This window comes from Lagopus muta, chromosome 1 (genome assembly GCF_023343835.1).
Source record: "Lagopus muta isolate bLagMut1 chromosome 1, bLagMut1 primary, whole genome shotgun sequence".
Classification (NCBI taxonomy): Eukaryota; Metazoa; Chordata; class Aves; order Galliformes; family Phasianidae; genus Lagopus; species Lagopus muta.
The window spans coordinates 185945236-185968953 of record NC_064433.1 but is presented as its reverse complement, the minus strand read 5'-3'; the positions used below and the strand labels follow the sequence as shown (position 1 = coordinate 185968953).

Here is a 23718-nt window from a genome sequence, read left to right as displayed (position 1 = left end):
TCCAACTTTAATAAAACACCCTATTTAAACCATGATCTAATCACATTGTTCCATGTCAGCAGTCTTTTTTTTTCTGAAAAATAACTCTGAAAAACAAGTAAGAAGTTTTGCCAGAGAAAGACTGCTGAACAAGGTCTAACATTTTTTGATGACATTAGTTCTATCAGTACCACACAAACCAGTGTCCTAATACAAGGAGAGTATACCTTTGAGAGCTTTGTATTTTCCAAACTGTGTAACTATTATTAATGATGAAAATATTACTATTATTTTAAATTCCATTGAGTTGGACAGACTGAAAATAAGAACAAGATATTTTGAGATTAACATTTATACAAGGGACATCTGCTAATACACAACAGGTGTAACTTATTTAAGGTTATTTAATAAATATATCTATGCTACTGTTAAATGAACATGAAGAGCAATCTGTGGATTATGCTGAGTGTTTCAAATTCATCTTCTGATTGCTGAATCAATCATAAATATAAATAAATATGAACTAAGTAATCCTGCACAAAAATCTAGCTACCATTCCATCAGTACTGCAGTGTATATCATTTTTAGCACTACATATCTTGTTATGTTTAGGTGCTCTAGAGAGTGCCTTAAAATGGATTACTGGAGCTAGTAACAGATAAATAACACACGGCTTCGCTTTCTACTGTTAATGCAGCTAGCCAAAAGCACTTTGCAAATGTTAGGCTTTGCAAATGCCAATACTGCTTCATCAAGCTATACAGAGGCAGCTTTCTCTAGGAGATTTTGCTGTACAAGGTGTACAACAAAAAGTTTATTTTAGTGGAAAGCACTGTGGATTGAACTGTGACAGTATTAGCTTGCCTGCCTGGCACTCAGATACATCAAAACAAAACCACACAAAAAAACAAAGAACTGGAAGTGGACAGGACCTATTTCAGTGTATATTGCCGCTGAAAGGAAAACTCTGCCACTAATATTCCAACCTAGACTCTGCTGCAGCATTTCTAAGTACTCTGTATTGCTCACTCCTCAAGAACTTTGGGTATATTAATGTACCATTTCATCTTATTCCAATCCATTTCCTTCGGACCCAAACCGCATTCTAGATAAATTGAGCTGAGGCAGTAATAATCCCAGTGTTCTACAACTTCACTCATAGAATCATAGAATCACGAGGTTGGAAACAACCTGCAGGATCATCTAGTGCAACCACCCTGCCATTCCTATCAGTACCACAAGCACTAAACCATATCTCGTAGCTCCTCATCCAGACACCTCCTGAACACTGCCAGGGACGGCGACTCCACCACCTCCCTGGGCAGCCATTCCAGTGCCTCACTATTCTCTGAAAGAAAAAGTTTTTCCTTATATCTGATCTAAACCTCCTCTGGTACAACTTGTGGCTGTTTCCTCAGGTCCTGTTTGTTGCCTGGGATTAGAGGCCAAACCCCTCCTCATCGCAACCTCATCATTCCCCCTTCAGGAAGTTATAGCATGCAATGAGGTCTCCCCTGAGCCTCCTCTTCTCCAGACTGAACAATCCCAGCTCTCTCAGCCGCTCCTCGTAAGACTTGTGCTCCAGACGCCTCGCCAGTTTCATTGCCCTTCTCTGGACACGCTCCAGGGCCTCAATGTCTTTCTTGTAGTGAGGGGCCCAAAACTGAACACAGTACTCGAGGTGCGGCCTCACCAGTGCTGAGTACAGGAGGATGATCACCTCCCTGCTCCTGCTGGCCACACTATTTCTAATGCAGGCCAGGATGCCGTTGGCCCTCTTGGCCACCTGGGCACACTGTCAGCTCTTGTTCAGCCGAGCATCAACCAACACCCCCAGGTCCCTTTCCTCTTCACACTCATCCAGCCACTCATCCCCAAGCCTGTAGCACTGCTGGGGTTGTTGTGGCCAAAGTGCAGGACCCGACACTTGGCGTTATTGAACCTCATCCCATTCACCTCTTTTTCTTCTGGAGTCTCAACAACAGTTCTCAGCACATCCACACCAGTCTTCTTCCCCTATGGCTCACCTTATGGCATTCAGGAACAGCCTGTTCTTGTGCCTTTAAGGAGCGTCCAGTCCTTCTAGACACCTTTACCCTTAAGGAGCAACTCCCAAGGGACCCCTGCAACAAGCATCCTGAACAGGTCAGATTCCACCCTCAGGAAGTTCAAGATAGCAGATTTGCTTCTGACATCTCCAAGAATAGAGAATTCTACCGTTTCATGGTTGCTCTGCCCAAGACAGTCCACAGCCTTCACATCTCCCACCTGTTAGTGAAGAGCAGGTCTAGCATGGCACCACCCTGGTAGGCTCTCGTACTGTCTGCATACCTTTCATACACTCTAGAAACCCCTTGGACTTCTTCCCTTGCACTGTATTATATTTCCAACACATAGCAGGGATGTTGAAGTCTCCCATGAGAACAAGTGCTGGTGATTGCACAACTTCTGCAAGCTGCTCACAGAATTCTGGTCCTTCTCTTCATCCTGCTTAGGCAGTCTGTAACAGACCCCCACCAAGATGTCACCCCTGTAGACCCACACCCTTACTCATATATGACTAAGTCACTGATGTATCTCTTACAGTAATAAAGCAGAAGACTACTTTAGAAACATTTTAGAAAAAACTATTGAGGGAAACTATTTTAAAAACAAAACAATAAACCAAACCTTGATGCTTTTCTAACTCTGTTTGGAGAAGGTTGTTGAAGAATCTCTGTTCATTTTGATTAACAGCAAAAAATCCACCAAAAATTCATCTGAGTTCATGTTCATTGTGTATTAATGTCTACAAACAGATGGTAAAACTTCACTTATGAAATAGAATGACTGAATACCACATGGATTCTATTTATTTATTATGTTTTTCACTTACGGAAGAATTTGAAAAAAGTTCCCCTTATTATTTTCTCAACAGTGGGGAAAATTGAATATATATTGAGTACTATCATACATAATAATCATGCCATTTTATATTCATTGGTATCCTCATTAATCAAAAATAAGCTCTCCTGAAGGACTTTCCACTTTGAAGGCAATAAAGACCATTTGTTTACCAAATACAAATAAATGGGAATGTACAGAAAAAAGCTCTTATTTCTTACCATTGTAAGGGTGAATGGATGGCTTTCCAGTCCAGACACTCTCGGACAGTGTAGAATAACATACTGAAAATCAAAAAGAAATAAATAAAAGAAAGAAAACATATGTCCAAAACATTCAGTGATGGATTAGTACACAGAAAGGGAAAGTCATCCCTACAGAAGATGCTACATGAACAGCAGTGACTTGTTTTAGGGGCACGTTAACTGACCTGACCAGGCCTTGCTCGGAAGTCATCTTTGATCATCCTTACTTCGAGGACATTGGAGGGATGGCTTATCACTGATGTTATTGTGACTGGCTTGTTGCTGCGGATGTAGCGGTACAGTCTTTCTACACAGTACAAGCACAGAGGTCCAGAAATCCAAAACCAAGTCTATGGGAGAACAGTGGACATTTAATTTTGTTTCATTCTAAGCCACTTCATTTTACATTTTCTAATTTTAAAATTACATGAGCACCTGCAGGATCTCATTTCTCATTTATTGCAGAACAGTGTTTGATCACAAGTCATCTCCACATCCTTCCACACACAGAAATCCAAGCACATCATGGGAACTTAGTCAGATTAACTGGCAGCAGCATCCACAAGCACGAATGATTTCATTCATAAAACTAATCAGGAATAAAATGCTATTCATCTAATTTGTCACCATGTTACTCTGGTGTTATGCAGTTGGATTGCAACTGTTTTCAGAAGTGAATCACAAAGTACATAGACCATTTCAAAATCTAACAGACCAAAACACTGTAGAACTGGTTAACTTCCAAGGAAGAACACTATCTGACTTGCAGTACTATGAGACAATTACCTTATTTTAATTATCTCAAGTACATGCAAAAAGTTAAAAAGAACAAGCAATCCTTGTGCTATAGAATTTGTAGAAAAGAGTACAGAAAAGTGAAAGAAATGGAAAGTTAAAGCACTGTTCAATTGTCTTTGTGGAAGATGCATATGATAGCACAAATGGTTTCCTGGAAGTGCCCGTAGAGTGACCAGCTCAGATGAACACATTTGTAGCAAAATCCCATCCCAGCAGTTAGTTAGCAAGACTTAACAAAATAGAAATCCAAAGGACTTTATTGGAAGGCTTCTGTGTAGTATTGACTGCTTGTTATTATGAATACATGCTCAGTGGTAAAATGGGTTACCCCTGCAGCTAGCAGAATCATAGAATGGTTTGAGTTGGAAGGGACCATTAAAGGCCATCTAGTCCAACTCCCCTGCAATGAACCGGGATACCTACAGCTGGATCAGCTGCTCAGAGCCCCATCCAGCCTCACCCTGGATGTTTCCAGTGATGGGACATCCACCACCTCTCTGGGGCAAAAGGACCTTACAAGAAAACAGTAGTAATGATAAGGAGAAGCTCTTGTAAAGTCTGTTATGATAGGCCTTAGACTTGAGAATACAGTATTCCCAAGCCTCCTGAGGCTACTTGCTCATATAGCTCCGCTCATCTTTTCTGAAAAGAAATGAGCAAATCTGGATGAAGACAAAGATCCTGCACAAAGCATAAAAACACAAGAGGAAATAAAGGAAAACAGAAGGCTTGTCTGTCCGCACTATCATCATATTCATTTACCAATTCCACTTATAGTAGTATTCTCAGCAAACAAGAGACTACACAAAGCCAAACCACAACCAACCACATCCCAGAAATGCTATTAGGACTTGAAGCCACATGGTTAAACGAGAGAATAAACAGAATCTGATTATTTCAATTAATTAATGCCAAACGATTCAAAGAAAAGAGTCATACGAATGTTATATAAATGTTTGCTCTGAACTACTATGCTGTAATTTAAGGTCACATTTGTAGCAAGACCAATACACCTTTTATCATGTACAAAAAAAAACAACCATTACAGTCAATCTCTTGATATTTTTCCACCCTTTTCTGTGCACCACATTTTAATGCAATACAAGATTTAATACAGATTGTTTTTTTCCCCACCAGATCTCTGAATGCCTGAAAAGGTTTTAATAATATTTTCCATTATTAAAACATCTGGTCTGGAAAAGCAATAATTAGTGGTTATGGCTGACTGAAAGACTTGGCATGGCTTGTAATACCTGAAATGTCGGATCATACAGACCTCTGGGAAGTGCGACTGAAACTTGGGTTCCTTGGAACAAATTCTCATAAAGTTACTTTGTACAAGGGGTTCTGGAAATGTTAAGTCCTCTGGGAAAGGCTCATTAGTATAGTCAGGAAACAGCTCTTCAAAAGGCTTCGGCACTGTCATATTCCCTAGCAGCGTTCTGTTAGGATTAAAGCAACCAGGTGGGTGTTCCTCTAAGTTGGTCTGGTACTTGAGCACTCCCCTACAGGAAAAGAAAAATAACAAAAGATGCTGAAGTAACAGTTCAAACCAAGCAACTTCTCTTAATTCGGAGAGGATTTTAGAAAGCTGTCACAATGCTCATCTTCTATATTTGAGAAGTCACAGCTGTCAGGTGATCACTCCCATTTTTAAGACAGAAAGAAAGGAAGATCCGGGATCCTCATGCCTGTGACTGGGAAGATCATGGAGAAGACCCTCCTGTAAGCTATGTTAAAGCACATGTGAGACAAGCAAATGATCTGAGACAACCAGCATGACTGCATCACGGTCAGATCATGCCTGACCAATCTGGTGGCCACCTATGATGGAGTGATGACATCACCTAAAAAGGAAGGGCAAATGAAGTCGTCTGCCTGGACTTGTGCAAAATCTTTGATAGGGTCCTGCATCACATCCTTATCTCCGATTTGAAGACTGGACTATTTCGCAGATGAATAAATGGTTGGATGGCCGTAGCCAACAGATTTATGAAATCTGGTAACTAGTGGTATCCCTTAGCAGTCCATCTTGGGACGGGTGCTCAGAAGCCAGCACAGTGTGACTGAGTGCACCTTGAACAAGTTTGCTGATGACACTAAGCTGAGTGCAACATTTTATACAGTGGAAGAATGGGATGCCATCCAGACACACCAGAATAGGCTCAGAGAATGTGCCCACAAGTACCAAATGAGGTTCAACAAGGCCAAGACCAAGGTGTTGCACTGGTAAGACCTAATTGTGGCTGTCCAGTACTTGAAGGGAGCTTATAAACAGGAGGGAGAGTGTCATTTTACACAGTCTGATAGGGATAGGACAAGGGGGGGGGTAGTTTTATTCTTAGAGGAGAGATTTAAGTTAGATGTCAGGCAGAAATTCTTCACTCACACGGTTGCGAGGCACTGAACAGGTTGCTCAGGAATTGTGGATGCCCCACCACTGGAAGCTTTTAAGGCCGGGACAGATGGGGTCCTGTACAGTTTAATGTCAGGGGTGGAAACCCTGCTAAAGCAGTGGAGCTGGAACCAGATGTTCTTTAAGGTCCTTTCCAGTCAAAGCCATTTTACGATTCAATGATTCTATACCACTTGCTTTCGGTGAGATTGAACCTTTTTAACTATAGAGCCTTCTGTCACTAGAAGCAAGGATTAACTTCTCTATCTCACTTGGCACTTCTACACTGAACAGCCTCAAGTTTAATACTGCTTGAAAAGTAGAGATGCTGTGGGAGCCTTGAAGAAAAATTAAATAAGCACATTTGCAGTTCCTTCCCATCCAGGTTGTTTTCAGTCATTCTTCCCACAGTCAGAAAGTTTTGTTTTTAAGGCAAACTGCAGCAGAAATGTCTTAAATTGCCAAAACATAAACTGCAGTAATGTTCCCACTTCGTGATGTGTATCAAGTTTACATGCAAAGGCATCATTTGTGAACATGACTGCTTCTTTGAATATCAAACTGTCAAAAGGTAAGAAGAAAAAAAATAGAAAGGATCTATCATGCAGAACTATCTTATCTTGAAAATTATTTTTGGGCTCCTTGCTCATTTCAATCTGAAATTAAACATGTAGTATAATCAAGTGAGAATTTTGCAGCTTCAGCTAGAAACCATAAAGAAAGAAATGGAAATCTAAGACACTCTAGGATATCTCAATACACTCATGAATCACTGAAAGAGGGGAAGAAATGATAATAATAGTAATAAAACTCCCCAGGAGTATTCCATGCTTCCAATCCAAATTTGATGACAGTAAAAGATGGATAGGATGGTGCCTAGAGAGAAACTGGCACAAGGTCTGACAAGTGCTTGGGCATGTTCAGAAAGCTTAAGTACACAATAAGAACACACGCACAGCAGCAGCAAAAGTGACAGAATCTAATTCACAAGGACAGAGAGAAGTAGGAGACATTTGCAACATTCCTAACTGAAATGGCTTCTGACCAGCTACTGGCATCCTTCTCGATCAACAGTTGGTAACATGCTTCCCACTTGTTCCTGTGAATGATGTACAGGTTGGAAGTTAAACTTACCCTAAATCTCATGTCTGACCCTTGGAGAATCACCTGACAATTTCTGTTTGTCTACACCCATGTTTCAGGCTGTATCTGTTGCCCAATCATCCCTATCATTTGTGTCTGCATTCATTGCTGCTCACTCCATACTTGCAAAGTGACAGAGACCCTAAGCATTAAGTGAATTCCCTGCTCCATAAACATTATGGTGCCTGATAGATTTAGCTGGAAATCACAGCCCGTACAGCATTTTTCCAACCAACCTCATATGTATGCCTGCCAGCTGCTCACACAGCTTCTCTGGCCTCTGGACATCCCAAAAAGGGATTCGAAGTTTTTCCTATGACACAAATAGCTGAACTGCAAACATGAGCATTTCCTCCAGTAATCTCTAAATTGTTCAAACTATTACAAACATGCTATCTGAGTGGCAAACTGGGATAACAAAGCTGCCTCCCTTGGCAGCTGCAATGACTTCCATTTCTGAAGATGCCAGGGAAATACAAGTGTTCTCACATGTGCAAGGTCATTTCCCAGAAATGACGAGTTTTCCATAAGGAGTCTATGATACACTCTTGTGTATTTATTTAGTACAACATTTGCACCCATGAAATCTCGCTGTGGATATCGACATCTTTAGCAAAAGGATGAGCCACATGGAAGTGGCTGACATGCTGAGCATTTAGACTATTCACATGGGCATACAGCAATCTCTGCCCCAATTTTTCACCCTAAAAACAGAGGTAACATTTACTTCTGGCTTTTACGATATGCTAGATGCCAAAAATCACTGAGGTTTTATAGGTAATTGCACTGCTCCTATTCTCGCAACTGTTTTCTGCTGCTGAGCTCAAGTTCAGCTGCTTGAGGGCTCCTCTCTCTGCTAAAGACTGATGTCTGGAATTTTCACCCTTCCAGAGATAAACCCTTGGATAATTCTAGCAACAGCACAAAGGCCTTATTCTAGCTTCTATTGAGTTAACTCTGTTAATAACAAATTAGGATCAACTGAGTTTTTGGTTCAAAATGCTTTGTGGATTTTGTACCTCCTGGAATTAATTGGTAATAGAAACATCACACTTTCATTTTACATAAAATACTTTTTGTTGCTGCTACTAAAGGTTTAAAATACAGATAAATTAGTGTAGATATGCAGCAAGCCCTAAGCTGCTAAAATATCTGAAAGTCATGTTGCAAGAAATACAAGATGAAGGAAAGTCTTTAAGGATAATTTCCCCCAAATATTCTTCTCTTCTTTTTGGTAAAGATAAAAGAACAAACCAGTAATATATGACAAATGAATCATATCACTTCATATATTGCTGAGAAGTGTCTGGCTACCCTGAAAATGAGGATACAATAAGAACATACTCATAATGGTTTGAAACAAGGCAACAATCTAAGAATACTGTAGGAACACTCATAGAACAGATTTCAAAATAGGTAAATCCTCACCCAGTCTGCCTACACCATCCAGTCATAGGAGTGTCTTGCTCTGTAGGCTAGCTGACTATGCATCCCTTAGACGTACCATGTAGGAGTCAGTTGGGCACATAAGAATGACAGTCAAATTTTTCTTTATTCTCAGAATAGATCTTCCAATCAGTATAACAAATGGAGCCCAGAAATCAATCCAGATCACTTGCATGTACATGTTTGTAGCAGATTAGCTTAAGCTTTCTCCAGGCTCCATAGGCTGTATTTCTTAGAACTCATTTGATTACAGTGGGAGGTAAACACTCAGAAAACATGCAGAGATCTAAATTTGGGCATCTTAAACTTTAACTGACTCCCACTCTCCATGACTCAACTTTCTCTCACTTTCATCTGATTCTCAGTTCTTTCAGATACATTCTGAAAGATCTCCCAATTCATCACTAAAGAGTCTCTGTAGGAGGAGGTGCCTCTTCAGTGCTTGGATTCCTGCAGTCTTGGTTTGCAGACTTGTCCAATAGTCTCCCTCTTTCAGGAAGTGGCAACATGGCTGAGAGGACAATGGGCAAAGGATAAGGCAGAGATGATTTAAACTGGACATGAGAAATACTTATAAGGTAATCGCTAAAACTGACAGCCTAAAGAGGTAAGAAAATCTCAGTCATCAGAGGTTCTCAAGAAGAAAACACCTGTCAGAAATAATTTAGCAAAAATTCTACCTGCCCCAGGAAGGGGAGAGCAGATTAGATTCACCTTTGCCAGACCCATGCCACAGAAAGAAGAAAAATAAAAGACAGAAAACCCACAGAAAACCAGAATTATATCCACGAGTTTCAATGTTTTCAACTCATTATTTCAATTCAGCAGATCTCAAGCTGCGTTTATTTTGTTCAACAACATATTCCTACTGTGATCTGGCTATGCCTAATTACCTTTTACTGTTTAAACAGCAGTGCTCAGAGCTGTGCAGACATTCCAGTGTTCCATGTTTCAAAAGGTATTTGATGACACACAGAAATTAACCTTGTTCAAATATACCTTCTCTTTCCTATATCAAACTCTGCACTTACATTCACAGAGGAAAGTTTGTTCATGTTAGCGGACCACATTTCCACACAGCATAGATGTGAAAGCTGCTTTACCCTTTAGTAGATCTGGGCTTTTTGGACCTCACCAGAAGAAACCATCTTGATGATGTATCAGCATCTCATGTTTGTGAAAACAGTAAGAAAGTTTTTTATTAAAGCAATGAGCAATAGAGAGGCCATTCCTTCTCTCTTCTTCGGGTTGAAAATGGAAGACTGAGACTAAAGAGAAAGGGATGAGCAACTTCTTAGCTGCCTCTCAGCAAACGGGTGATAGGGCATGTAAAGAAAAAATGTTATCTTGATTTCCCTGTAGAAAATGGTAAAATGGACAATAGATGAACTTCAAAGTGAAGAAATTTGTGCTAGCTGATTCTCCAATTACAGTCTGAACTTTACTTTAAAAAAAAAAACTTTTTGAAGAACTGAAGATGACAGTATCTTGTCAAGAAGTTGACCTATGTTGCACGAGAGATCTCAGGAAAAACAAGTTAAGAGAACAGCTCCTGTGCTTCAGGAAAAGGGACAGTATTTTTCATTTACTTACCCGGAAACATGCAGCATCAGCAGTATATAGAAGACAAAGAAAAGGTTGTGGGTATACCAGAAGATGTCATAGTTTGAAACCCTGAAAAGAATAAACCATGGTTCAATGCTATTTCACTCAGACAGAATCATTGCTAGTTAAAAGCAGATCTGTACCCACAGGACACTGTTATTCAGCATGTAGTCATGTAGAATAGTGAAAGTCCAGTATCCATTCCTACAGAAATACAATCTTGGTAAATAAGCTAAATATTGAGAAGAAAAGGTGACTGGCACACAATTAAATAGCAAAAGAGAATGAAGTGGACATTCAGAGCAGTTGAAGACTTGTTTCTAAATTAGGAGACTTCCCTACTTGCACAGATCTTAAATTGCTACAACACTTCTTCAGCCTTCTGCAGCCATAGGACTGCAGTGTTCAAAGTACCATGACTGCATCCTAAAAGGTAGACAGCAGAAGATAGGCTAGTGGGAAAGGTACAAGAAATGTTTGTGGGTGTGGAGGGAAAGGAGACGCAACAGAAAAAGGGACTACAGCAAGAAGGCAAGAAGAGGACAGCCAGGAGAACTCTGGAGATAGGGGAAACGCATATGGTTGGACTCTAGGACCGATGGCCTTGAGACATACAAGAACATCACCACTATGAAGACGAGGGCACGTAATGAGGAAAGTGGATCATCAGTAATTTGTTAGGAAATTTAAACAGAACCAATTCCAATGAAAAAGTCCATTTGGAACTGAGGTTAGGAATTCGCTTTCTCCTGAGTAAAATATTCATCAAAACAAAACAACAACAATCCAACCAAATGATTAAGAAAATCCTTCACAGCATACAAACATCTCTCACATTCACAGCATGGTAGAAAAGTCTGTTCCAAAACAAAAAAGCTAGCCGATGAATAAGCCAAAATAACTATTAAATAAAAAGCAACCCAAACTCTTGAGAATATCATTTAAAAAGCAATTCTTCTGAGATAGCTACATTTTTCCAGATTATTTTCCCCCCCTACAGTCTTTTAAATAAACAGTAAGCTAGTACACTTCCCCGTTTGCCTGTAAATACAGGGTTTGTTTCATTTCTCAAGACAGAAAAAAATCTATTCTGACAATCTATTTGAGGGCAACCTGGAAGAAAACCCAAGCAAGGGCAGTTCTTAAGAACCTAGCAACAACAAAAAGCTTCTGAAAACCTTTCATCATCCCACCATCCTTCCCACATTCAGCATCACACTAACACTAACACCTTTCCATCCTTGAGGCAGCTCAAACCATTTCTAACTACCCACAGCCTGGTAGGCATTTCCACACAGTCACTCGTCAGTATCTGTAAGGAGCCGTGGGAGCAAACATCAGTAAGATAAAAGTAAAGAGCGTTGATGTGTGGAGTGGAAGTACATTACAAGGAAGAAAGAATACCTCTGCTTAGCCCTAAACTCAAAACAGGTCTTGGGGCTCTTGCTTAATTTGGCATCTTGCTGAAATACCAGAAGCTACACACTGAACTTATTTTTATTGGATCCTGAGCACTTTTTTTTCCCAGAATGGACCGAGTTTTCAACATTTCAGCAATGGAAAGTCAATTCCAACTTCTTACAAGTTGATTTCAACAGCTAATATTATCACTTATAAGAATGTACATCATTGATCTGAATATGCCTAAGCATAAGCTTCCAGTCACTTGAACATTTCACCCTCCTCACAGCTTTCTTTGCAGATGCCTCTGTTATAAAAGCTGGTTCCTCAGAAGAAATGTCAACTCTTCTTAAACACTATCAAGTCCTCTCAGCCTCACCTCCCTGAACAAAAGATATCAAGACCCTTGAGTCTTCTACTATGAGGTGCATTTTAATCGTTGCATTTTCTTACTTGTATTCTTTTTAAGCTGTGCCTATTCTAACACACTCAGTAACTTTCATACTGTCATACGCATACAGTTCTTCAGAGCACTGTTTTCTTTACCTTCCTCTTAGAGTTAAAATAGATAGTAATCAAAAGAAGTAATGTTATTTCTCAGCAACCCAAATTCATGGAAATTGGAGATCAAGTTGTTTGTATAATTTTATTTATGTAAATTTTTAATTTTTTTTTTTTTTTTTACTTCAGAATGTAGCAGGTGAATATCAGCAAGAGGGAACTTATTGAGAAATGTAAGATTGTGACACTTTTAAAGGGATACAGTAAACAGCATAGCTTTGGAAAAAAGTTTTTAACCCTGTTACAGATAGCTTTGAAATGGAAGATATATGTAGTAGTTTGGTAGATGAAACTGAATACTGGAGCATTTTACTATAAAAAGAGATGTCATTTGAGCCATTTTAAACATACAATTTCCAACATTGTTAGTAACGGTGTTTAATGGAAATGATCTTGAACAACATTAATTTGAAAGTTAGCTAAAATGTCAACATTTATCCACATGATTAATTGCAGCTTCTAGCAACTTTACATGCCTTCCAATAAACAATTACTGAACCAAAACATGGTGATGTAATTCTCAGGTACGACATGGTAAAAAATTTTTGAACAGAATTCACTTGCCACTTTCAAACCATTAAGAGCTAATTCCATTCTCTCAGTACTTACTCACACAGTTCCCTGAACAGGTAAAGACATGAAAATGGCATGAAAATCAAGAACAGAAAAAAATAGGGAAGAACATATGAAGGAAGACTCCAATGATTAAGGAGTTCAGTGTGCAAGAGTGTGTTAGGGCTGAAATCCAAGACAGCATGATCTGATACAACTTTAATCAAGAAAAAAAATCTCAGTTTCCGATAATTAATTTTCCTAAAAACTGTAGCATGAGTTTAGCCATCGTTAGGCACCTGAGAATCCACATGGAAAGAAATAGAGAAGAGAGAGAGAGATGCACACAGAAGCTCGTTTCCTTAGCAAAACAGACCACAAAGACAAGCTTGAGCCATATGCCTGAGAGAGAAGCCAGAACAAATCTTTAAATAAGAATTACTGATTAAGTAATAGAAGATGCTGATCTGCTCAGAGCTTTGATTCTGTTGGCTAGATGGCACAAAAACACATTTGCAGTTAGAGTAATCGAAGAAGGAAATAGCAAAGATGTAACTCAGAAATCTGGAAACCATTGTTGCATGAACCTTAATATTATTGTTTCCAAAGACATGCATGCAGTTGCAAACATTTCCTCAAGTTTCCCAAACCTCAGTAAAAGTTGGGGGCTTGTTTCCTTTTTTCTAGTTTCTAATGGCCTTGGAGAAAACAAGACTGTTCTGGCTCACTGCTGCAGCGTGAAGTAATTGTTTCATTTTTCCATCCTCCCTGAACTGGCTCTCTTTTGCAAGAAGAGCAGCCTGTGTGGACGATGTAACATGCCACTGTGTCTGCCACTTTGTGTAGCAGTTTTATCCTGTACTTCTGTACCTTCCAGTTCCTCATAAGGATCTCAGTGTGGAAGTACCCCTGGCTAGGAGGAATACAGAAGTATTTGCTGAACTGCTCTCCTGACTGAGCACCCAGTAACACTGCTTCTAAGAGAATACATTATTTCAACACGGTTCAAAACCACACATCAAGCTCACAGCAGCTGAGCATCTCCTATGTTTGAAGACAAGGAATTAAAATATCCTGCAGTGTTTGCAGAACTGGGATGATGTATTCACAGCCAATCTTTTAATTCACCAAAGACTGTATCAATAGCAGAACACACGCCTATAAAAGGCTACTATGTTGGGTTAGATCCTTGAAGGTACTGCTCACCTGATGAACAACACATATTCAATAATGTTGGTGCAGAATATGAACTCACCAGGGGACAAAACCTCCAGGAGAAATTCCAATAGTTATTCTGAGTCAGTAATGCACTGCACCTTTTAAAGTATCATCTACATTAAGAACATATTTGATAACCAGAAGTCTAGTTGAAGAACTTAAAAAACAAAAACAAAACAAAACTACATTCTACTTTGGTAGCACAGTTCTGTTTTTGTTTCCTTTGCTTTGGCTGGTTGTTTAAAAAAATTGGTTTTTATTTTTACAATTAATTGGTGAAAATAATTAAGATGAAGATGTCACTATTTTCCAGTGGAGGCTATTTATGCATTGTTTTAGTTTTCTGCTTCCTCAGACAAACAGGATAAAAGAATTATAGAAATTTGTAAAGTTCTAGACTTCTAACTGCGTGTGTCCTTCAGAAAAAAAAAGTTTATTCTGAAGAAAATTTAATCAGTTTTTGTAATTAAAAATTCTCTGCACTAATTTGCTTGCAAGTTACATTAAAAAAAAAAAAAAGAAGGCAAGAAAGCTGGTATTTTTAACATTCATTAAAATATTTCTCATCTCATATTGCACTTGCCCTTCATTCCCTCCAATCTGTGTAAGAATATGATTATTTAAAAAGCATTCTTCAGCATAATGATCAGATTATGTCTTACCTGATGGCGTATGTAGATGCTGTACACATTAGGAATAGCACTAAAACCATAATGACTCCAGTCAGACCTGGAACTAAAACAAACATTATATAACTTATATTTGAATTTTGGGGAGGTATACTTATCTACCAGACTGATAAGTAAGAATTAATCCTGTATCTTTATTTGTAAGACTGACTATCCAAGTTTTGGCATTTCTTTTTTATTCCAAACTCCAAACTGTTGAACACTACAATTATAAACCTGATCAGGGACAAAATTTCAAACAAATCAATTTCAGTGCAAGCTGTCACTGCAATTGTTTGCCAACCCATTTCATCCTGGAATGAGAAAGAGCCTGAAATTATTCTCTGTGGCATTGTAATATGCTTGAAATTGTTGCCTGTAGAGCAAGGTCTGTGAGAGTGATCTACAGCCAAAACTGAAGAAGGTTAAAAAAATTAAGGATTGGACTCATCTGCTCAAAAATACGAACTCCAGTGTCAGAACTAGTCTATCCTGGGCTCCATTTTCAGACAAAGGAGAGAATTAAGTTTTTCTAGGATATGATTCATCTCATCCTAAAGTAGAACCCTGCTCAAAAAGTACAGTATATCATCTGCTTAAAGACAGATTGGACAAATTCCAACCGGAGTTACACTTTGGTGATGAGCACTTTATCATAAAAATTGCTCTCCAAGGAACTAAGAGTCTGAATTGAGAACTAAGAACCTAGAAGCCATGAAGCATTACGTCAAAACATTTCACTTCCTGAAGAATGTAAACTCTTAGAAGTTTTTAAGCACAGTTCCTGGTCTAAAAACCGTGTGTTTAGATTTAAGCAAAGTCAGCTAGGCCAATCACTGAGCACAATGGTATGTAACTATCTTTTTAGCATCAGAATATAAGCGTCTCAAACTGATTTCATGGAAGTACAACAATAAAACCAGATTTAAGGAGGTTCAGGATCTCTTCAAATGATCACGTCCTACATTTAAGAACAGGCTAGCCTTTTTAGTTTAAAATAATTAATTGCAATTTTAGACTTTCTAGTGATAAAGAGACAATTTTCAATCTCATCCTTTCATAACCACGCATCATTCAATTGCTGAGAAGTCTTATAACCAAAATCTGATGCATTTCAAAATCAAACCTCAGCTTTTACAAGCTGTAAGAAAAATCCTGGGCCTACAATCAGTGTAAGTTTTTGCATAGACTACATAATTCTATCCTTCCATGGAAAGGTTACAATTAAAAACAGTTGCATTAGAAAATGTGTGTTCTTCCTGCTGCCTCCTTCCTTATAGGTAGTCCTTTGTGGAATATGCAGCTGGACACAACAATCCTGGTGGTTCCCTTCCAATTCAGTATATTTTATGGTTCACTTCTTTCTTAATCTAGTGGGATTCGCAGCTTGCAACCAATCTCCCCTCTGACACAAACATATCCAATTCATTTGTAGTAACATCAATTTCAACTATCTCACTTTTTTACTTCCACTAAACTCATCTAAACCTTGCTTAAGGTTTCTGGAAAGCACTTTTCCCAGAGTCACTAATAAATGGCAAACTTATTAAGACTGGCACATTTACAAGCCTATTCAGTAACCCAAATTCACTGCTGTTCAGAGTGATTCCTTTCAGTCTTGATTTAAATGCTACCAAGTCAGTAGTTTTGCATTTGTTAAAATTAAGAGTGAAAGATATAACATCAGGAAAGACCTTTATGCAGTAGCAAAGCACTACAGCTCAGGCTTTTACTTAACCCGTCCATAATTAAAATGTTGCTCTCTTTCAAATTCCTGCCCCAAATACCTCTTCATTTATTTACACTTCAAAAGTGCTGAAGCTTGATAGCTGAGTAGTGGGCTTAAATTTCTCTGAATTCCAAAAAACTTTTTAATAAACCTGCTGAAGCAAGAAGACTGCTTTTTTGTTTTGTTTCTGTTTTCTAGAAATTGAATCATTTAGGAATTTGGTTTTAATATCACGCAGAATCTCTGTTTGAAACTAATGATATTCTACTGACTCATCTGGACAACAACAGCTTTGAAGATGTTGCTCATCCTACTACAGAGGCTTATGTAACTCCTCCCTCATGACTGCTGGGTAAGCAAACCCTGGGTATATTAACACAAACAACATAGCTTTGCTGAGATACAACAAATGCAGCATGCAAACAGATAAATTGTTTTGTCTGGAGATTGATGAAGAAAAGCAGCAAACTTTCTCTTTCTGCTTTGCAACAGACTTACCAGTAGTAAAAAGCAGTTTCCTTGGGTCCTAAAAAACAATTAGGGGGAAAAAAGGTCAGTAAATAATTTTATATCCATGTGAATAATGTGAGGAAAAAAAGAAGCTCATATGTAGCTCATACAGCTCACACACAGTAGAAAGCATAAGTAGTCTCTAATTCTGGATGAAGGAATGGGTTTGACGACAGTTTATTGACTGTTTATTGCAGTGTTGCAGTGTTGACTGCAGTTCAACATAAACTAAAACTTCTGTCTTCGCATTTCCTGAGCAAAGACAAAATACAATGTTATGAAAAGCTGGGACCCAGGTAATTTTGCAGATAATTATTTCTTGAAAGCTTAACTATACTCAGTTACATCATACTTTTGGAAGGACAGAGGAACAGCAGAGTGAGAGATTTGGAAGTTAAATGGAAGAGCACTTTACTGCCAACTACATCACCAAGTGATATGCAGTGGATCCCACTGAAGCAAGACTGACCTCTAAGGAGGTGACAACAGAAGGCCAGATGCTCCTGTGTCCTTCACAAGCAAAAAGGTGGAGGCAGAGAAGTTCGTTGGGAAGGGATGAGGGATTTGTCATCCTCACAGAAAACTGTCCCACTCCCCAGATCTTAAGTCTCATGAAATCTGTCTTCACTGCAGACTTTTTTAACAAGCAAACTTGTAGCAAAAGACAGTGAAGGGAAATGAGCACTTTTCATACAAATCAGGAAAAACTAAGCATCATCTGCATCCAAACACGCACACTCTTCCAAACACAAACACAGGATGCTGGTAGCATCCAGACTGCTCATCACAATTAATGGAATACATTTAAGAAGAATTCAAGAAGAAATGCTCGAGAGCTATTAAAGTACCTAAAATCCAGGAGCCTTTCATCCCAGAGTTACTAAAAACTCGTTTCATCTCCATTTTCTATTGCAAAATTCCTAAGCCTGTTTAGCACAGGCTGCCATCCATACCCTGGTGTGTTCTCCCCTGAGGCAAGCTCTTGACAACCTTCCTGATGAGACTATATCTACCAGACCACTCCTAGCACACTCAGACTCCTGAGTTCAATCAGCACAACAGTTGGTGTTGGTATGTCTGCCTCCCATAGCATAGCTTAGGAATTAGGTCATCCACCCAGGGAGCAAAAGACCTTGGTTGTTGGTCCTTATGAGCCTAGGCTGACTCGAGTTTTCCTTTTTCAGGAAAGGATGCAGCTGGGATGGGATCATTTTAAATCCTTCCCAATGAATTTGGTAGAAAATAAAGACTTGAGACTAGAATGAATGTAAACAAGATCATAGCCCAGAGAAGAAAAAGTTCTGGATTTCAATCTTAATCCTGAAATCTGCACATTTCCAGTGCCAAACGCAGAAGGGGACTAGGATTCTGATATGCCTTCTAAAGATCTGCATCACGGGCAGACTTCTGTAAGTAGAAATTAGCTTCCAGCCCAGTTGATGCAGACAAGTAATTCCACACTTAGCACAGTTCCCACTGCAGTTTAGAAGTGCAGATCAGTCTCAAGTCTCAGCTGTTCTCACAGTCCCAGTACACGTTGGCACTACAATCTCAACATTGGAAATGCAGAATGTAGCTCCCTCAAAACAGCAGCAGAAGCCTTCCAGCTCACTCCTCACAAGAAAGAGAGAGAAGTAGGAAAGAGCAGAATGAAGAGCAAGATTAAAGGACTTGGTGGCAGCATTATCCACCTCCTAGCGAAGTAAGTGTGAATACTGCTGGCTTAACAAGATTGTCAAAACATGTTTTGTACAGAGGTGAATAAAACCCACAGCAATCCATACAACAGTTTTTTCAGTGCAAAAAGCAGCAGTGATCTATATAGTGTAGCTCACAGGATGGACTGTACAAAGCAATTGCATACAGCAACACTCAAATATTTAAATTATGCATTTAAATTCAAATTATAGAAGGATAGCTGGCTTACCTCACCACGATAATTTGCTGCATTTATTGCCAGAAAATCTTCATTGTAATTCTCAGAGAAGTTAAGAGCATTCACCAGATGAGCAGCAACATGCAAGACTAAAACAAATAAAAAAGCCACAAATGAAAACTGAGATCAACGAGAGGTGTATTTTGCTCTGAACAAAACAGAAGTGGCTCCACAGATTCCAAGTAACAATCCCATCAACTATGAAGGATGCATCAGGGATTACAGAAGATAATAGATATTCCTAGCAGACAGTTGTATGTATTTTTGACTTTTTCACACTATAGCAATAATTTCTCACTGAAATGCTTCAGCTGAGAAACAACATTGCAAGATGCCCACCAAGGAATGTTTCTTCTTCACTGAATGGGGAATCGGTCTCCACTGCAGAACACTCTGCAGTACCTTGCCTCTTCATGTAAATTTCTGAACCACCATCTAGGATCACTTACAATGGCAGATTCTGACCTGATCTCATTTCCTTCCAAATTTTAAGGAAATTTGGAATTCCTGCAATTTTAAGGAAAGCTTTAGATCTAGATCATAACTTCATGTGTTTAAACGAAAAATAAAACCCACAGACAGCTGAGAAAGCATTCACAATTTAAGGCAGGAAAGCACAGAGCAAGACTACCCCCAAATGCACTGTACAAGGAAAACCACAAAATACTGCCTTATTCAACATATTCTCAAAGAAGGTACTGCTCAGAACAGTAAGATCTCACCTGAAAAGATGCATATTGTAACACCACATGTCACATGAAAAGTTTTACTTTTGTCTATCAGCCTTCTGGTCTTCCTGCTGGCAACCTAATAAAAGAAGAATTCAAGCAATCTCTCTTCTAAAACAAAGCAAGAAAAAAAATACTAGCAGCAATTGAAGGGATTTAACAGTAACTTCAGCTTTTACTATGTTAAATAATCTTGTTAGCATAGCACCTAATCTAAAAACTACAGGTTTATGAGAATAAGACAACTTTGAGGTGTTGATTAAGAACTTTCAGTTTCATCAGTTACAAAGATGCTACAAAAATGTTAAGTGCATATAAAGTAACATCTCTTCTGCCTTTAAAATTCCTAATTCTAACATCAATTGCTGTACTGTCACTGACTCCTCAAGTGAGCATCTACAGGCATCCAGTCTTGTAAGTACTGATGAATAGGACTGGTGGGTTCAATTTTCAGCCATCTAGAAAACACTCACTTTCCCCAAAATCATTACTTGTATTTCTCTCATAGTAACCTGTGAATCACAAACAAGCTCAGTTACTGAATACATGCATAGAAAAGAAGCCCTCTTAGCTTTGCCAGAAGTTTTTTTCCTCCCATGATAACTAATATAACAGTTTGGGTATTTTTATCCCCAGTGGCACTTTTCAAGTCATACAGAGTTGAATGTTTTTGCTCTTGAACTCTACCACACTCCTACTACAGCAGTAGCGGGGACACAGATTCTTTTACATTAGAGGTGGGAAAGGAGCAGAACTCATCTGGTCAAAATTCCTCAGCAAGCTCACATCCTACCAGGAAGAATTAAAGAAACTTTCATCGCAACAAGTCCAATCAAACCAGACAATGCCAGCCAAGGCATTACTGTCAATGAGGTCATGAATTGAGGTTGAATTTCACAGAATCATAAAATCATTTGAACTGGACTAGACGACTTTTAATTGCCCTGTCCAACTTCCCTGCAATGAGCAGAGACACCTACAGTTAAGTCAGGCTGCTGAGAATCTGGTCCAGCCTGAACATCTGTGCTACTGCACCATGCTGGCATATAATGTAGAATAAACAGTGATAAAACATTTAGTTCTTATTATGTTTAGACAATATAAACCAGGGCACTTTACTTCTTAACTGGTGAGTTACGAGGACAGTACTCACCTTCTGAGATCCCCTGAGGAAGGCCAAGAGAATGCGGCACATTGGGAGCAGCACCAGGCAGCAGTTGAGATTGAGGACAGATGCTGAAGCTCTGCTAACACACAATCCTAGCTGAACAAATACAGCAAGAGTTAGATAACAGGGAGGAAAGATGCTCTTAACATTTTAAACAGTACTAAACATCCTTTCTGTTTCTGCTTAAATAGCTCCCATGTTCTCTTGGCTGATCAGAACAGTGGAGTTCCATAACATTTTACACATACAACAGTGCACACAGCACATTACCCTGGTCTCTGAAAAGAAATAGCTCCCACCTTTCATCAAAAAATTACTCAAAATGAGTTTTGAATTAAAACCAGACTTCTGAAAGGGGCTAAGAGATTGGTTTAAACTGAATTGATGACATTTCAAGGACTGTCAGGGCATCCTCACTGAATTCCTCATCCATTCACACCATCCCGTGCCACATTTAGACAGAAGAAAGCAGGCTCTTTTAACTACTCAGTATGTGGAAAATTAATGAAATCTAATTTCACTAATGCTTTTACCGGTATATTTGGAACCTACATAATTAGAACAAAAACACTTGTCAAATAAATGAACAAAGCACACATTAGTGTCATAACTGTATTTTTTCAGCTTATTTTAGTTTCTCATTCATTTATGAATTTTAAAGAAGTTAGCAATGTGCCATTGTTCTCCCAGCTATTAGGCTGAATTACCATTTACCAGCTTTTATAACAGGTGCTTTTAGAATGTCAACAGATTTCTAGAACAATATTTCTTACAGTGTTCTCTAAATCCAAGTTTTCCATTCCTAAAGAAATTAATAAAAAACTGACATAACTCTGTATGGTAACTAAAATGCTGCCTAGGTATGAACATACAAATATTATAACATACAAGTTACTAAAGATTTATCACTTTTCCAGAATGGAACTTCAGGATGAAAATTTTCTGTCCCAAAAATAAAGAAAAATTAATTAAGTCATGTCTTTCTTATCAAGCAAAATCGGAGAAAGAGGTTTTATTTTTTTGGTTTTATTTGCTTGGAAATTTATTTTTCAGTTTTTACAAAATGATTACACAAGCCTTTTAACTTCAGGTTATTAGGTGCTTTATCAGAGACTTCTCTACTTGCTACAGAAATTGATAAAACATAACCTAGCGCAACAAAATAAAGCAACAGGAACACAGCGTGTCCAGTGCGACTGCAAACACAGCTGCAGAGCAGGAGCTCCTCCATGCCATGAAACACCAAAAGCACTATGCTTGGAAAGATTATTTTTGTGTACAAATGGCTGGTTATTACACACAAAGGGACAGGAGCTTTGTGCCTGCTCTCATGTTTAGTAACACCCATGTATGTACCTGTCTTCCAAAGCAGATCTGGACAACTGCCACAACTCCAGCCAACTGAAATTTCCACTTCAAAGTATGATTTAAGCAATGATGTATACAACCATAATAAGCATTTCTTTGTCTCTGCCCACATTCGCTTTATCTCTGCCAAACATTATGGTCTGAAGTGAATTTAAAACATCAATAAGTTTTTTCAGACTATTAGGGAAACCAGCAGTACCCTTGAAACCATTAGACTTAAGAAGAAGTAAAATGTCTCTACAATGTGCTACTTGCATTATACAAAACTGTATAATCATTAATCTTCCCTCTAAGCTAAAAATGTAATACATTCAAAGCACGGTCATTAAAAACATATATATGCAGTTTTATTACAGCTTGCTGATGTGTTACTGAATTCCAGGAATAAATGAGCACATTCTGAGAAACAATCATAGAATCACAGAATGGTCTGGGTTGGAAAGGACCCCAATGATCATCTAGTTTCAACCCCCTGCTATGTGCAGGGTCGCCAACCACCAGACCAGGCTGCCTAGACCCGCAGAACTCAGGAATAAACTGAATTATTCCTGTATCTCTTAATGAAGACTCAAAAGAGAAAAAAAAAAAAAAAAAAAAGAAACCCAACCTGTTACAACTTTCTAATTGAATTACTTCAGTGTAATAACTTCTGCTGTATGATCTACGTGATACATGATGAGTTTTTGAAGAATTTATGTTGTCTCAGTTTAGACATAAACTAGGCAAGATATCAGTCATCCAATGTATCAGCTATCCTTTATCAGGCACAAGTATTGCATTTGCAAAACTTCAACAGAACAGTCTAATTTGGAATATTCTGGAATATTTCTACAGGACATACCAATAAATAAATAAAATTACTTATTATACAAAATCAGGAAAATGACAATTTCACTGATGTGAAAGGACCTGAATCATCTGTGAGTAGAAAGAGCTTCAGAACAGCCTCAATGCAGCTCTTCTAGCCCTTCCTCAAACACAAGGAGACTACAGCATGAGCTGTGCCCAGAGAACTTCTTAAGCTAGGTTTGATGAGAAGAGTGAAATATTTTTTTCTCTGGAATCTAGTGTGGCTTGTCCATCACTAAGTTTGCATTACGTGTCATTCAAATCCACTTCCTGAAGAAACAAAAATGGTTTCAAATTTCTGGAGCCAAGTTTTCATTTGACTGGTACAATAAAACCTGTCTTTTTGGAGAACAACTCACAATATGCTCCATATAAGAAGCATGGAACTGTTTACAGTGGAAGCAACTGTTAATTGCACTGAATGGAGACACGTACAGCTAGAATGCCAGACATGCACACAGACCATGGATGGAGCAGCGCAGGGAGAAGGAGCAGTACTCACCCCCCAGTGAAATGCAAACTTCGGTGCCATAGTA

At 38.7% G+C, this 23718-nt stretch overlaps 1 protein-coding gene across 2 annotated transcripts in view; it reads right to left on the bottom strand.

Moving 5' to 3' along the window:
* The window catches only part of NOX4 (NADPH oxidase 4), a 105554-nt gene that overhangs the window by 72760 nt on the left and 9076 nt on the right, over nt 1–23718 (bottom strand). Inside the window, exons 3-11 of one of the 2 annotated variants that reach the window (XM_048940139.1) lie at nt 20951–21061; nt 19792–19876; nt 19061–19158; nt 17122–17149; nt 14889–14961; nt 10483–10563; nt 5182–5410; nt 3293–3457; nt 3084–3146 (exon numbers count right to left, since the gene is read on the bottom strand). In XM_048940139.1, coding sequence (XP_048796096.1) covers nt 3084–3146; nt 3293–3457; nt 5182–5410; nt 10483–10563; nt 14889–14961; nt 17122–17149; nt 19061–19158; nt 19792–19876; nt 20951–21061 — 933 coding nt within the window. The remainder of the gene's footprint in view (nt 1–3083; nt 3147–3292; nt 3458–5181; nt 5411–10482; nt 10564–14888; nt 14962–17121; nt 17150–19060; nt 19159–19791; nt 19877–20950; nt 21062–23718) is intronic. The other variant, XM_048940147.1, reaches the window with a different exon arrangement.